Source organism: Cygnus atratus, chromosome 1 (assembly GCF_013377495.2).
Source record: "Cygnus atratus isolate AKBS03 ecotype Queensland, Australia chromosome 1, CAtr_DNAZoo_HiC_assembly, whole genome shotgun sequence".
NCBI classification, from domain to species: Eukaryota; Metazoa; Chordata; class Aves; order Anseriformes; family Anatidae; genus Cygnus; species Cygnus atratus.
This window is the reverse complement of record NC_066362.1, coordinates 24,872,163-24,888,210: the sequence shown is the minus strand read 5'-3', so window position 1 is coordinate 24,888,210 and position 16,048 is coordinate 24,872,163. Positions and strand designations below refer to the sequence as shown.

At 38.3% G+C, this 16,048-nt stretch overlaps 1 protein-coding gene across 5 annotated transcripts; it reads left to right on the top strand.

Moving 5' to 3' along the window:
- Positions 1-908: 908 nt before the first annotated feature.
- Positions 909-16,048, top strand: ING3 (inhibitor of growth family member 3). 5 transcript variants are annotated; one of them, XM_035559346.2, is made up of 12 exons: positions 909-1,074; positions 1,255-1,326; positions 5,134-5,234; positions 6,650-6,715; positions 7,884-7,980; positions 10,515-10,586; positions 10,882-11,001; positions 12,166-12,323; positions 12,683-12,873; positions 14,014-14,206; positions 14,857-14,895; positions 15,146-16,048. In XM_035559346.2, exons 1-12 carry the CDS (start codon positions 1,047-1,049, stop codon positions 15,260-15,262), a joined length of 1,254 nt encoding a protein of 417 aa, XP_035415239.1. In that variant the 5' UTR covers positions 909-1,046; the 3' UTR covers positions 15,263-16,048. The 5 variants fall into 5 exon arrangements, with proteins under 5 accessions (XP_035415239.1, XP_050566410.1, XP_050566409.1 ...); XM_050710453.1 differs by having other exon boundaries at positions 936-1,074; positions 1,255-1,319; positions 12,265-12,323; XM_050710452.1 differs by having other exon boundaries at positions 936-1,074; positions 1,255-1,319.

Here is a 16,048-nt window from a genome sequence, read left to right as displayed (position 1 = left end):
ATACTTTCTTTCCTTGCCTAAATGTCCATGGCACAGATGACAACACAAAAATGAGACAAAGAGCATATTAAACACGAGTCTGTTCTGCTATGCCAACATATTCTCTGCACCCATACCTGACATCACAGTCTCTAAAAATTCCTTTCCCCCAGTCAAAAACCATCAAGTTATACTGTAAGCACGTCTGGATAAAAGCAATCATTTTCTTCTATGCATTAGTCCATAACTAGACCAATAAAATAATGATAAAGCAGAAACGAAATCAAGTATTTGAGGGATTGAAACTGCAAGACAAACTTCAGCCCCAAACATTTTAAAGTAAACTACAGCAGGTATTGTGGTCGGATTGCAATCTTTATTATATGCTTGTTGTTTTCTACTGTAAACAGCAATTCTGAAGCCCGGAGAAGTTTCTGTTGTGGCACACTTAGACTTGTTAGTACCCGCGTTACTGTGGGATGCGAAGCAGGGCAGCTTTTTTCGCATTGGGTCCCTCAAGAGAAAACCTAAATTAGAGATTTGTTCCCCTCCTCTTTTTTTTTTTTTTTTTTTTTTTTTTTTTATGCGACGCTGCCAGCTACGTGCCTTTCAAATAACGAAAAAGCACCGAAAATCATAAAATCTGCTTAAAAAGTTGCAAGGTTTCTCTCTTTAGCTGCGCTGGTGATGCTCCGCTCGGAGTTGGCTTCCTGAGGAACTTCGGAGCGGCCTGCGGAGACACTTTTAAATTTTGCCCTAAAAAGTGAGGGCTGAAAGAGGACTTTGTGGGGAACCGCCCGGCACGGTAACCGGACCGTTACCCCTCCGCCCCAAGGGAGGGCAGGCACGGGGGGGGGGGTAAGACTACATTTCCCGTGATGCCGCGGGGAGGGGGGAGCGCGTCACGGCCGCGGGCAGCCAATCGCGGCGCGGCCGGGGCGAGCGCCGTCAGCCGCCAATGTTGTTTTCGCTGAGTCGGGCGGCGGGCGTTGTTGGCGGCGGCGCCATCTTGGAAGGGACGAGCCCCCGCGAGCGAGAAGCCCCTTGGCGCTGGCCCGGCCGCCGCCATGCTGTATCTGGAGGACTACCTGGAGAGTGAGTGTCTGCGGGGCGGGGGCGCCGGGGGCGGGCGGCCGGGAGCGGGAGGGAAGAAGAGGGGGGGGGAAGCCGCGAACGGCGAGGCGGCGGCGCCCCCCTCCCCCACGGCGGCGGGAGCCTGCCTGACTGACCGGCCTCCCCCCTCCTCCTCCCCCCCCCCCCCCCGTGTGCCCGCAGTGATCGAGCAGCTTCCCATGGATCTCCGCGACAGGTTCACCGAGATGCGCGAGATGGACCTGCAGGTGCAGAGTACGTGAGTCCCGCCCCCCTCCCCGCCTCCTCCGCACCGAGCCGGCCCCCGCCGCACCCCTCGGCCCTGGCCCGGCCCCGCCGCCGGCTCCGGCTGCTGCTGGCCGCGGGAGGCGGCGCTGCGGCGAGCCCCGAGCCGCCGGGACTTGATACGGGCTCTCTCACAGGCCCGGCCCGGCGCTAGGACCCAGCGGGGCTGAGCCGGGGAGCCCCGCTGCCGGGCTTGTGCTGCTCCCTCGGGCGTTGCGGGCGGCACGTCCCGAGCTCTGTAGGTTTTTGGTCCCTCAGAGCAGTGGCGGTGGTTTGGAACAGGAGTTGTGCCCCACTCTTTCAGCAGGTAGCGGTGCGCTGTTTCTGAAACCTTCCAGCCAGCTCCCCTCACCGGATCGTATGCGAAGGAGCTTTTTGCTTAGGCTCTCGTGCCGTAGCTGACACTTAACCAAACATACAGTCAGTTTATGATTTCTTTGTAAATCCTTATGTGCATATCTGCTCAGATCCCAATACAACGCACTGCCTTACACAGATTTTAGGACGTGTTGCCTTTTGATCTTCACTAACAGTCTCATCAGGGACTCATGTCCCGTAACACTCAATGAGGTGTTGCTGTTGTTTTAATGCAGAATTAACATGCTCATTTACAACTGAGATGCTAAGGTCTTTGTTAATGAAACTTGTACAAAAATCGGCAGGAATTGTCAGCACTGGACACTGTCATAAAGGAGAATGAAAGAAAGAGCAAGGGCTGAAGTAACAAGTGAATGCTGTACATTAATACGAAATGCAGCACCATGCTTTCAATATCTTACCATGTAGGAGCACAGTTGTTGAAATCAATAGCTTAACCTATACTAGTTTGCAGTGAGGTCTCTTGGGTATTTGAGTGGACCCAGCTGCTCTGTGTGATAGGTTATTGACATCTTGAACTGTATATAGGATTTTCTGTATACCATGGCTTAAGCGTTGGCTTGGCTTCTGTACTTAGTTATGGAAACAGATCAGTTGCCCCATATGAGAGAGAACACTTTTGAAGTAACTGTTGAGGGAGTGGAACTACCAACTTAGATAGTTCCACATAAGATAAAACAATCTGGCTTCTGTTCAGTAGAGAGGCAAAGAAGCAATTAGTTTCTTGAAGTGTGTTTGAGCACTGAGCCAAGCAGCACCATCAAGGATGCACCAGTGTCGTTTCCTTTGCTTTAACTGGAAGTGGCAAAAATCACTCTTCATGCATACTGGAAGTGGCATGTGACACTGAATATAGTATGCAAAGACCAACCTTAGGCCTAGAAAAAGTTTTCTTGGACCTTGGTACTTCACTAATTCTTGCACAGTGAGTGGCAAGGCATCCAAAGCCATAGTGAAACTTCTCGCATCTCTTCAGCAGGCAGTTTGGATACAACATGTGAACGCATAGACTATCGTGATGCTGTGTAACAGTGACTTCTTGCTGTGAAGATTCAGTGTCTCTGAAGCACTTGAGAACAGTGCTTTTATAAGTGATGATGTCCCAGAAACCTGCAGAAGTCTTATTTGGGAGATAACTGGGCTGTGTGTTAGAGTTATTGCTGACTTGATAGTCTGTCCTGTTTGGACCACACAGACTTCTGAAGGGGCAGGTGCTGCTTTCTGTCATTGCAAGAAACATAAGCAGACTGGTGCCTACTGTATGTCCTGATAAGGCTCCTGTGGGAAAAGTGAAGAGCGTCTGAGTTGCAGCTTGATTCTTGAGCTCCAACTGAGAGATTTCCATGTGGAGTATAAAATGTTTTTCTCTGCTTAAGTACAAGTCATGGATTACCAGCCCTCTATGGTAAAATACCAAGCTCTGTAAAAAGTTCTCGGTTCTAATAAAATTTCTGGCAATTCTCTTGGGAAATCTGTTCTAAGAAATTAGTATGTCAGAATGTAGTATCACAATTAGATCAAGGAGAGGGGAAAAAAGCCAACAGGACTTAAGTGTACTGTAGAGAACCTTTCATATAATGTGATAGAGATGACCTGCATTCCCCTTTGCCACGTTTCTGGAGAAAAACACGTTTCTGTGGAAGGTTTCACTTAGGCAATTTCACACAGACTGATATTCCTCCTCAATAAGAAGAGGGAAGATTTCTCATTCTCATGTCTATGGAGCCATTATAATAATCATCACCTGGCTGTTTTCATTCTAGGAACAGGAGATAGAACACATTGTCCTTTAGCTTTGTGAACAAAATTATAGTCATTTGGTCAAAGAACAAAGCTTTTGGAAGCTTCCACGTAAAATGTGTGCTGCTTTCTTGCTGTTCAGTCTTCGTAATCTTCCCTCAGAATAGCACAGTGAAAGTGGGAAAATGTTCACTGTAAAGATTCTCCCACTTCTAATCTGTTTTACACCTAAATTTGTTGACTACTTTGTCTGGGTCTAATTAATATTGTAAGTCTATATCACAACTGTTTTGGTTTAGGATTAATTGTTCTCTCTCCAGTCTAAAGTTACTAGTTTCTTGTTGGTTCTGATGCTGGAGATTCTCAGCATAGGTAAAATCAATAAATTGTGGATTATTTAGTACGTATGATTTTTGCTGTTGTTATTTACATGACCAACTAGTTCTAGTTGGTGGGTCTTACAAAACTGAGAAAAACCTTCAGGCTCCGTTGGCTTTGAAGAACTAACTAATCATATTTTCAGATTCATGAGTTTCTTGAACTAGTTACTTAGTTATTTCACCTCCTCCCTCCACTCCCAATCATATGGGGCAGTTTTAATGCTGGTTTCTAAGATGTTTTTTTACACCCAGAGCCAGAAGTCCATAGGTAGGTGGTGCATTGTCGTGTTTAATGTGAAACTATTATCTGGACTGTATCACTGAGAGTCCTGCTTAAAAAAAAATAAAATGGCAGTACTTCCCTTTATCTTGAGCTTAGCCAGGCTCTCAAAGCTAGTTTGACTGAGGTAGCTGCTTGTTTTTGGAGATACGCAAGCTGTTGCATGCACATACAGCATGCATGTCCAGCTGCTGAAATATTAAACTTGGTGCTTTTTTTTGAAGAAGGGTAGAAGGAAGAGAAATCCCTGTTCTTGTCTCAATAAATGACCAAACAAATAACCTGTAGTTGACGTTTTCCTTTCTTATAATAGCAAATGTTAGAAAATTTGTTTTACTTGTTCCCCTTATGATATTTCTCAGCTACATGTAAGTGAGAATCCTGTCCGTGGTATCTCATCAGTGCATTTACCCCTCAGTTCTACCGTGTGGGGGCTAGGGGTGGGAATACCCTTGTGAGCATTTTCAGTTTGCTCTTACCCTTCCTCACATACTACTGGAGAGGGCCTTGAGGTAAAGGTGGTGACTTGACTCTTCGGTTGCTCTACCCTTTTGAGGCACTAATTTTTTTTTTCAATTATTTGGTTTTGTATTTGACTGTTTCTCTTAGGAGAACATTTTGTTTCCTGCCCAGTTTGTAACTGGCTAGAATGTTCCAAAGTCAGCAGTCTAGAGCCCTGGGTGAGGAGTTTGGGTCATGCTTTAAGTCACTACCACTGCTCTTAGGGACAAAAAATCTTTAGAACTTGGAGTCCTGCCTGTCCCATGTGGAGAGCACAAGAACCTTGATGAGAATCCCACCAGAATGCAATTCTGCTTCTTGGAAATTAAGGTAAATATTTCCCTCCTCTGTCCGCTGTCACTTGTTTTGTTCTTTTGTGCTCTAGTACTTTACACCTCAGTCCTGTCAACTTTGTTTAAGAGCAGTATGCCACTTTATTTTATAATGTTTCCATATGTTAGAAGATACATATTATCTTAATCTTTTCCTGTGCTACAGATGCAATGGATCAGCTTGAGCAGAGGGTAAATGAATTTTTTATGAACGCAAAGAAAAACAAACCTGAATGGAGAGAAGAACAAATGACATCAATCAAAAAAGTAAGGATATCACAGGAGTGGGTCACATTTTTCCTTTGAAAAAGAAGATAACCTTAGGAAAAAATAGTTTATAATTGATGGAGACTTACTTAAGTGTTCGGAGCTGTGACTTCCCCTGGGTTTTAACAGGAGATGGATAGAACTACCTAAGAGGAGAAAAATGACTGAAAGGTTTCTTCGATCAAGCATTTCTCTCAAGTTTTACCCTGTATTTGCTACTATTATTAAAAAAAATGAAAATAAAAAATATTAGGACCTCAAAGTGGTGAAGCAACTTGGTACTAAATTTTCAACTTGGGACATTTTTGTTCCTGCTTGTGTGACTTGAAGCTGTGTAAGTTAATTGGCCTTTTTGTTTTTTAAAGGATATTTTTCAAGCTTAGCTTCAGCATTGTCTGTGACTCTGCCCATGTCCTTGTATATAGTATACATATGGTATATGTAGCATTAAGGAGAGAAGAGTGAGAAGATGGATGTGTTTTTCGTTTTGTTTTATCCTTCAGCACTTAGGCATTGGTGGTACTGTTAGCAAGGTATTTCATCACTTTGTCAGGAAAAAAATCCTTTTTAGTCTCCTACACGTTACGTCAGCCCCTTAGTCAGCCAAGGGTTGCTTCGTTAATTAATACAAACAGATGTCCTTATTTAAAAAACAAAAGCGAAAATGAAAACGTTAACTTCACTGCAATAAAAAAATATTTTTTTGATTTTAGTGGGATCAGGATTTCAGTTAGTTTTCACCTAAGCAAGGCACTTTTCAGTGGAAATCAGAATAAAAAGGCACTTAAGCCTGTTTAAAACTAGAGCTAAAATATGCTTACACAAACTTGCAGAAGTCTTATCTATGGATTTTCAGTGTTTAGAGCATATTTTAAAATTGCATCTTTAGTCAAATTATTTTTTAATTAATCTATAAGTTAAATTATTTTAAAATATGTTAATATAAACTATATACATTATTTCTCACCATATTTAACTACAGTGTTGAAAAGGCCTCCCATCACAGTACTGTGTAGCATCATTTGGAAGGGCAGTAGTATCTGCAATGATCTTAAAGATCCATATGAAGTAAAAATTATCATTTCACATTGAGTCCATAATGCTGTGTAATATAAATCCAAGACTGGTTCTTTTCTTGCAGTGAACCAGCTTGTGAAATGTAAATATCACTACTAGGAGAAGTGTCCACATCTTGTAGTTTCACTTTTTCTAAGGCATAAATAAAAAATTGGTATCTGATAAGGTTCTTATCTAACATTTAGCCCATTGTTGTTTACAATAGAGTTTCACAGTCTTTCTGAAAACTTACTTGAATTTCTACTTTTATCATACATTTTGTGCAGGGTTACAATAGCTTAAAATAACTGAAGTAATTTGGTTACATTCATGATTTAAAAACGTTCTCTTTATAACAGGATTATTATAAGGCTTTGGAAGATGCAGATGAAAAAGTACAACTGGCTAATCAAATATATGATCTGGTAAGTAGACAGAAGTCGTGTACTGAATTACCTGAATTTATGCCTTAAGGACTTCTCAACATTTCAATAAGTACTAAAGCTGTGGTACCTGTGTTATGTCACCTTCATGCACAAACCTTTTGCTGGTGAAAGACATTTAATATTTTATCGACTTCTAAGAATTTTGTTGCTTGTACGCAAAATGTACAGAAATAAAAACTTTAGACTGGTAAAATTAACATATGCTTTTGGGGGGATTTCTTTGTTTTTTGAAGAGCACCACAGGCAAGTTACTCTTCCTTGTAGCATGTGTATTTTGAGTTTTAAGAATATTTATTTTACACTTTCTCAGAGAACAACACCTAGAAGTTACTGATTTAAAATATAGTAGACATAAAGCAAATATTTCTTGTCTGCTTTGGTTCTGCTTCAGGCTACTAAGGAGTGTTGTAACTTACCCTCTTTTGGTTAGCTGGTAACTGCAAAAACTTGTTCAATTTGCAGTAGTTTAAATATAGGTGTAGTATTCTGCTGTATGACTACAGCTGAAGAAAACATTTCAAACATGGTGTTTCTTTAGATTTTGTTGATGTTAAGTTTTGGTACTCAAGAACATGTCATACTTTACTCAAAAGCAGGTAAGTCTTTACATTTTCAGTTTCGAGACCCTTCTACTCAATACTTAGGCTTACTGACATGCACAATGGCATACATACAAGTGTTGCCATTCAGGAATCCTGTAATTTCCCCATAGCACAAGCTCTTCTAAAGGGCGTCATAACACTGTTCTTTCTCTTCCACGTTCTATACCCATACTCACAACGCCCCCAAATGCTCTTAACCTTTTTTCTCAAAGGAAATGCTTAACATTGGAACATTGCATACAGTAACAGGAGGGCTTCTAAGCTGCGAAGCCAATATGCAGCCTTGCTGTATCCTGTAATTCAGTGGGCAACTTAGAAGCAACAGCCCATTTTGGTGTTAATTCTAGTACAGCTAGTATCGCTGCTGAGTTAGGGGAATGTAGGTGACCAAGAAGTTATGCTTCTCTGTGTTCTTTTATACGTGCTTAGTGCTATATGGCAGAAGATCCCTGGAAGGGAAATACTTAGCAGACACAAGATTAAAAGTGTAGCTATTTGTGTTCCAGAACTGGATTCTATTTACTGTTGCTTTGTCTCAAAAACAGGTAGACCGTCACTTAAGAAAACTGGACCAGGAACTAGCTAAATTTAAAATGGAGCTCGAAGCAGACAATGCTGGTATTACAGAAATACTAGAGAGACGTAAGTATACATAATTTTCTTGGTGGATTTTCTATCACTTTACAAAATTAAAATACCAAAAAAGTTGTTAGTAGCCTGCAATATTTTCACTTGTTTTGAAGTTATACTTTGACCTGCATACCTCTTTCATCAGTCAGTGATTCTGAAGTTTTAGTTCCAACCTTGATATTTACCAGTAAAGTCAAAATACGACTGTGAAATTAGAATAACTTTTTTTCACATAGCTATTGCACTTGTGAATTGCTACAGTAACATAAAGATTTCTTTAAACCTGTTTATAATGCTATAGTTATTTAGGTAAGTATTACAACCTAAGCTTGGCACCTGCTCACCCAAATGAAAGCCTGCTATTTCTTAAATGAAGTGATTGCCACCACATTGAGGAAAGTGATGTTCCAGTTAGAGGCATGGAATGTCAAGTATTTTGGAGAAGAAACCGTCTTGCTTAATAAATAGTGCAGTATTGCAAAGCTAGCATTCAGAATGTAAATGTGATGTAGTGTGACAGGTCTGTGGCCAACTTGGTGTGGAAGAATCCAGCCTTTCTATACCTGTCAGCGTTTAGACATCAACTTCGAATGTGATTGTGATAAATTTCAAAGTTCATTTAGCTCCATAATCACAGAAGTCAGTGACTGTTCTTCATAAGCAAGGCTAGTAAAAGGTAACGTAAATCACCTGAGGAAATTCGGAGTAAATATTCTTTGAACTTTAAATTTGCCATAAAAGCTGTTTCTTTGGACATTTTGTATGTAATTGCTATTTTAAAATAACAGGCACAAAAAGAAAACTGTGAAGTAAGTGTTTTTTAATGAATTAACAACTGCAGAAAAGGACTACTAGTTTATTTTGGAATCCAAGCTGAAGTTTTACGATCTGATACTAACTTAAATTGGGGCATTTGTTTGGTGAGGTAGGTAGAATTTCGAAAACTGAAAATGTAAGTGTACCATATAGCATATTGCATCTTTAAGATACTATTTAATAAGGTGAAAAGTGTAGAGGCCTCTTAACATTCTTAGCTTTCAGAGTAAATACATATTATTGAGGTTCCTCCAGAGGGCAGCCTTTGGACTAATTCGTAACGTGATTAATGTCAGCTCAGCCAAAATACCTCTTTGTGCTATTAACCTCTTCTAGAATAACTTACACATTTTGGTAATAACACTCAAGTACTTTAAAAAGTACTGAAGAAGAAAGAAGTAAGGAAGAAATGTAGAAGCAGCAGGTTTGGAGAAATGGATGTGAATTACTTTCTTAAATTGTCTTCTGTATAAATGTAAATAGCTTAGTTTTGCAGCTAGTCTTTGCTGAATATTGATACATAAGCTGTTGTTTATTGTTTATTGTTCTAATAGGTATTTATGGTCATAGTCCCTCCTATGTTGTAATCGTTGAGGTGAGCGGCTAATATTGCAAGATATGTTATGCTTAGACTTGCATTTTCCCACCCTCACTCCACCCTTTGTTTTTTGTTTTTTTTTCTTTATTTCTTCTTTGGATTGCCACTGTGTGTATTTTGAACATTAGAGAATTTGGGTACTAATATGAAACCGTGAAGGATATTTCTAGTATTTGTGTAGTTTGACTCAGTGTGGAGATAAACTGTATTAATGAGGTAATCTGTTAGTGCAGTTTGACATTTATGTTCATAAATGCAGCTATGATATTTTTTCAGTTCACATCAGCGCAGATTGTCAGTATTCCTGGTGCAGCATTACAAGCCTATGTGCAACTCTTTGGAACAAGTGGCATATTGAAAGCAGTGTTGTTCTTGGGTCTCCTTATTGGCCTTGATTTTAAGTTGTTTCAACAATTGCACAGCAGCAGTCACCAAGTTCCATTTTAAAACTGCTCTGTTTTAAAAGGGTTCACAAATGGAAAGTCCTGCTTAACTAACTTAATTTCCTTTTATGATAATGATATCCACTTAGATGACCAAGGGAAGCCAGTAGGTGTAATCTTCTTGGATTTCAGCAGAACTTTTGATAGTGTTTCTCATAGTATCCTTCTGGACAAAATGTCTAGCATACAGCTAGATAAATTCATAATGCAATGTCCAAAAAATTGGCTGGTGGGTCAGGCTCAAAGGGTTATAGTAAATGGGGTTGCATCAGGCTGGTGGCCAGTCGCTATTGGGGTTCCCCAGGGCTCCATTTTAGGGCTTTACTGTTTCCATAAATGACTTGGATGTAGGAACCAAAGGTATACTGGGTGAGTTTGCAGACTTGTATTTGTGAGTGTTTGGCCAACGTTCTCAGACAGATGGTCTGATTTTTGGGTGTTCCTTTATGGAGCCAGGAGTTGGACTCGGTGATCCTTATGGGTCCCTTCCAACTCAGGGTACTCTGATTCTACTTGCTTTCTCCTGGTTTTATTATGGGAAGGATTTGAACTGTGGCGAAAATCCTTCTGATTAAAATAAATGTACCTGCATAGTGATTCGGTTAATATTATAAAGACTTAACATCTGAAAGTTAAAATCACATCAGTGGTGACTTTAAACTTTTCTATCCTTTTTACCTCCCTGTTAGGGTCTCTGGAGCTGGATACACCATCGCAGCCTGTGAATAACCATCATGCCCATTCTCACACTCCAGTAGAGAGTGAGTATTTGAGATTAAAAATATGTTCACTTTTTAAGGTTTTTTACTCTGGTCATCAAGTAGTATTAAGTAAAAAAAAAAATAAAAAATTTCAGAACTTGTTTTATTTTCCTCCAAATGTTGGGGGAAAAATGTTATAATGCATTGAAGATTCCTATTCAGAAGAACTGCAAGAATGAAATAAGGTTTTGCTGGAGGCAGTTAGTTGAAAGTGCTGTTTTGTTATCTTAGTTACAGTTTTACTTTCAAGCTTAAAAAGTTTTGCTTTTAAGTTCCCTTCGTTTGTTCTACGTAGAAAGGAAACACAATCCATCTTCTCACCATAGTGCAACAGATCATATTCCTGAGAAGAAGTTTAAATCTGAAGCTCTTCTATCTACCCTTACTTCAGATGCTTCTAAAGAAAATACACCAGGTAATCTTAATTGTTTTATATTTTATTAGTTTTTTAGAGGGAGAAGAGAAATCAAATTATATTTGTGAATCTCTCTTTTTGAAATTAGAGGTTCATAGTTTTTCCTCCAGGGATATTCAGTCATTTGAAAAATGAGAAATTGCAAGCGTTATTACTCATCTGTGTTTTCCATGAAGCTCATCAACTTTACTGTCACTTGACAGCTGCATGTTCACTGTTTCTTTTTATTTACATTGTTTGGAAGACAATAGAAGTACAGTTTCATTCAACCAGTGGTAGAAATAAGAGAGATCTATGTGTTATTTTTGGAAAGAGCCACATGGGCTTAATCTCCCAAGTAGGAAAAGAATTTTCATTTATCTTTTAAGGGTTGCTACAACCTGGCATTCAGCTATGATAAAATAAAATTGTTTTGAGTGTTGTGTTTTTTAAAACAGGTGAGAAGTCCTTTTGATTAGTGAATAAAAACAAACCACAACTTTCTGTACATTTTCAAAATGAGGATATTTCATAGTTTCTTTTCTGAAAATGAAAGATCACGAGAGGGTATAGTAAGTAAACTACATTTGGTTTTGGAATTTAATACTGTTTTAATGCTAGTTTTAAAGAAGTCTCCTTTGTAGTCCCTTTATTCATTTTTAAGGATTTTCACATGAGATAGCAAATAAAATGGAACTATGTTTGAACAGGTGCCAGTCTGTAGATGGCCATGAAAATCCATGGTTCGTTACAACTGTGATTTTTTTTTCTTTAGTTTTTAGAATTAAGATTGTGCTATTTTAGAAACAGTTAAGTTGTAGATTCCGATTCTTACTGACTACTGTGACAATCGAGAAAAAAGTATTATTTCAACTGAGATTAGGTTTATATAGACATGGCTACCGGGTACGTTACTCAAGAGCTGAATATGACAGTGAGGACTGTCTTTCTAAAAGGATTCCTTGCACATTAGGATAGGGAACTTTTTTTTTTAAGCCAATACTGGCTGTGTCAAGTTATTTTTTTATGAATATTTTTTTTTAACTTTTTCTTCCAAATGATTGGACAACTCTAGTGCATAAATGGAGTTCCTAATCTTTCACTGGTTGTCATATATAACTCTTCTTAAAATGCAGAGGAATTTAGTTTCATTTTGAATTTCATCAATGTGTTCTGTTCATCAAGGGTGTCGAAACAATAATTCATCATCTTCTTCAAACAATGCATACAATACAAACTCTTCTCAACCATTGGCATCATATAACCTGGGCTCATTATCTTCAGGATCGGGGGCCGGTGCTATTACCATGGCAGCAGCTCAAGCAGTGCAAGCCACAGCACAGGTAATGTCAAAACATTCTTGCCAGCCTGCCGTCCACTGTTGATTAAGAAGAAAAACTCGTGTGTTTTTTTGTTTTTTTTTAATTTGAATTTCTACAATCACTTTCAGCTGATGTGATTCAGTTCTCATATTATCATCATTGTTTATATGCTACAGTTTCATCCTCTAAAACTTTCATAAAAGGACAGCTTATTTTGTAGCTTTTCCTGTGGGGTATTGTTACCCATTTTTACCACTTACCATACATCCTTTTGTTAAAAGGATAACTAATCAATCTGTGTGAATAATAGTTAGCATCCTGGTATGTCTTACATAAGAGCTCTCCTGTGCAATCTGATACACTGTCAGTATTCCTTTTAGATGAAGGAAGGAAGAAGAACATCCAGTCTAAAAGCCAGCTATGAAGCATTTAAGAACAATGATTTTCAGCTTGGAAGAGAATTTTCATTATCCAGAGATTCAACTGGGTATTCATCATCAGCTCTGGCATCTACGTTAACACAAACATTAAGTTCATCAAACACAGATTCACGAAGTGGCAGAAAAAGCAAGTAGGTTTTGTTGTTGACTGCGGTTGTGCTTTTAAGAGAGCTAAACTTTCCCTTGAAGGTCATGGCCATATTAGAAATAATTTATATTTAGTATTCATGGGAGGAAAAAAAGAAACAAAGTAGTTATTCTCAGCTGGTCTTTTTTTTGTACAGGACTTTCTTCTTTTTCTCCTCTCACATTTCTTTTTATTTAAGCAAACTCACTTCAAGGTTTTAAATGTTCTGATTTGCTTTTTTGTCTGTTACATTGTCTAGTTTCTTTTCTCATTTTTCTCTCTTCTGGAGAGAAGATTTGGCCTAAATGTAAATGTTGGGGATTACTATGCAGTGCTTAGGTTTTGAAATAAATCTGGAGACTTTCTTCATGCCACTTCACAAATAATCACAACACATTATGACATCTGACCATCTAAGACAGAAAATGGAATTAATTTTATTTCTGATTAGGATGAATTTTTAAAGCATTTGAGGACTCTAGTCAAGTTTTGCGTGAAAGAGTTTGTCCCAGAGTGCACAACATTTATTTTAAACTGACTTGCATTTTTTTATTTCTTCATACAGATTTGTGTTCATTCACTGTTCAGTTAGTGATTTTATTTTTAGAAGCATTTTTCATCTACATATGTCTTGGGTGTCTGACCTGACCTATAAGCAAAGGCATAGGATTTGTATACTGGCACTATTCCAGAGGCATGATTGGTGATGCTGGAGTAGAGATTAGCATAGGATCACTCATCTTCAAAAAACTGTTATCTATTGGACATATATGACATTACTTATATGCAAATTCCTCTTTTATCGGTAATATTTTCTTGATGGAGACTTGACACCAAGTCTGTCGATTAAAATTCTGTGAAGAAAAACATCCATTAAAGCTATTTGACAGCTTAAAGCTGTTAGGCTATTTTAATCAATGGAATTTATCTTGTACTTGCAAGCTGGTAAGACTGGTTTACTTTGCCAAAGAGATTCAGTTTGACCATCTCAGTTCTTGCAGTTCTTGAGTGAAATCTGTTAGGGAATGTCACTTTGGGATTTACAGACTGCAGTGCTTCAGTCGGCAAAGAATTGCTCTCAGGTCATTCCACTTGGAAGTAAATTAATTCAAATTATGGCATGGTGTTTTTTTCTTTTTTCCAGAAACAACAACAAATCCTCAAGTCAGCAGTCCTCATCATCCTCCTCTTCATCCTCTCTATCGTCGTGTTCTTCTTCATCTGCACTGGCACAAGAACTGTCTCAGCAAACAGCAGTAATACCAGAGTCTGATTCCAATAGCCAAGTTGACTGGACCTATGATCCAAATGAGCCACGTTACTGCATTTGTAATCAGGTAAGAATGTCTTCCAGCCTGAAATAAAACCAGAGTTGCTGTTTCACTGTGGGTGAACTTTCTTCTCTGATTGTTCATTTAAAAAACAGATTTTTTTTAAATGATCAGAATTTCAATGCTGTAAACAGAATGTTTTTATCTACTTACTGGTAATATGAGTAACAAACTCAACTGTTGAAGCTAAAAACAAAAGTTTTCCTGTGATATGCCATACTTGAAGAGTTCTGAATTTTTTACTAAAGACTTTAGGAACTTTTAAATTCAGAATTGAACAAGTTCACAGTGACTTTAATTAAAATTCTAAGTTAAAGTAATGTCTGTTTTCTCCTACTTTTTCTTGTATAAAATAGATAAATAATGGTGAAGATACTATTTTTGTAAAAAGGCACCCAGAAACTTGAAAGACTGAATGAGAGCACAAGACACTTGCGTATAAAATAAGAACAGGCATTTTAAATACTTTAAAGTATTTGATTTTTTTTTTTTAAGACTTTATAGAATTCTGTGATTCTTTTGAAGGTATCTGATTGTTTCAAATAGAGCTTGAAATTGCCACATGTGCAAGGGAAATACTAAACATAAAAATGCTTTGAATTCCATCCCTTTGAAAATGTTGATTGCTTTTAATTATTTTTTTTCTTTTTTACCAGGTGTCCTATGGTGAAATGGTAGGCTGTGACAACCAAGATGTAAGTAATGACGTTCTGAATGTTCACGAGAGAGGCCTTGTGCATGTAACTTGCTTACAGGAACTGCTTCTCTTTAGAATTGTTTTTACAGTAGCGTGCTTCTTACTAGTTTTCAGTTGTAGTGAAAACACTTACAGAACGGTAAAGATCTTTGTTTTTAGTTTGCTCGTTTTCACAGAATTTTACTTGTGATAGATGTTGAAAGAAAAAAGCAAAATCCCACACCTTCTCTCTCTCTCTGTTTTTGTAGTGCCCCATTGAGTGGTTCCATTACGGATGTGTTGGACTGACAGAAGCACCAAAAGGGAAATGGTACTGTCCACAGTGTACGGCTGCAATGAAGAGAAGAGGCAGTAGACATAAATAAATGTCTTCATCTGGAAAACAAATTGAATACTAGAGGTTTTTTAGAGGACTTGGGTAGGGAGAGAAACTTCCACCACACTTCTTTGCAACCACTTAAAAAAGGGTTAACATAGCAGTCATAAGATCTTGAACTATTGATTTTGCTGGTTGTGTTTTAATATTGTAAGTGAATTGTTTATGCACATTGATGTGCTACGGATACTATTCCAGTGAGCCTTGGATTGTTCCAGTGGCCAACATATGCAGACATTTGTACTATCAAACCATTTTCTCTAAGCAATGGGCATTCTACAATTATTCAATCTTCAAAATTCTGATAAGTCAAGATTTTAAATGTATGTTTTATATTCAACAGATATATTCTGCTGCATGTACTGTACTCAAGAGCTGTTATGTAACACTATGTATATAAATGGTGCAGAAAGTCATTGCTTCTTAAAAAAAAAAAATATAAGACAATGGTTTTTAAAATGCCTTTATAGCTTTGGTTCTTTATGAAACTTAATTCAGCAGGCTGAAGAAAATGGTTCTTGTATACAGCGGGCTGTTGTCCTCTAGGGTACTTGAGTATGTAAAAACAAAACAAAAAATGCTGTAGGATAAAACAAACTTGTGCCATTAGTCTTTATATGTTTCTGCTCCAGAGAAGGTGCAGGCCATAAGAGGAAAAAAAGGTGTTAAAGTGATGATAAATTTTTATACCAAATGTGTTTATTTTTTTGTGCAAGTAATCCTTTAAATTTGAATTGTATTAGGTGTTAAAATAAAGCAACCTCAACTCCTCGAA

Bases quoted from the DNA above. Each gene is read 5' to 3' on its own strand.
- ING3 (XM_050710452.1), top strand. From the start codon at position 938: ATGTTGTTTTCGCTGAGTCGGGCGGCGGGCGTTGTTGGCGGCGGCGCC. The intron at 1,320-5,133 runs GTGCAGAGTACG...CCTGTGCTACAG, and splicing joins TGCGCGAGATGGACCTGCAG to ATGCAATGGATCAGCTTGAG. The intron at 12,324-12,682 runs GTAATGTCAAAA...TATTCCTTTTAG, and splicing joins CAGTGCAAGCCACAGCACAG to ATGAAGGAAGGAAGAAGAAC.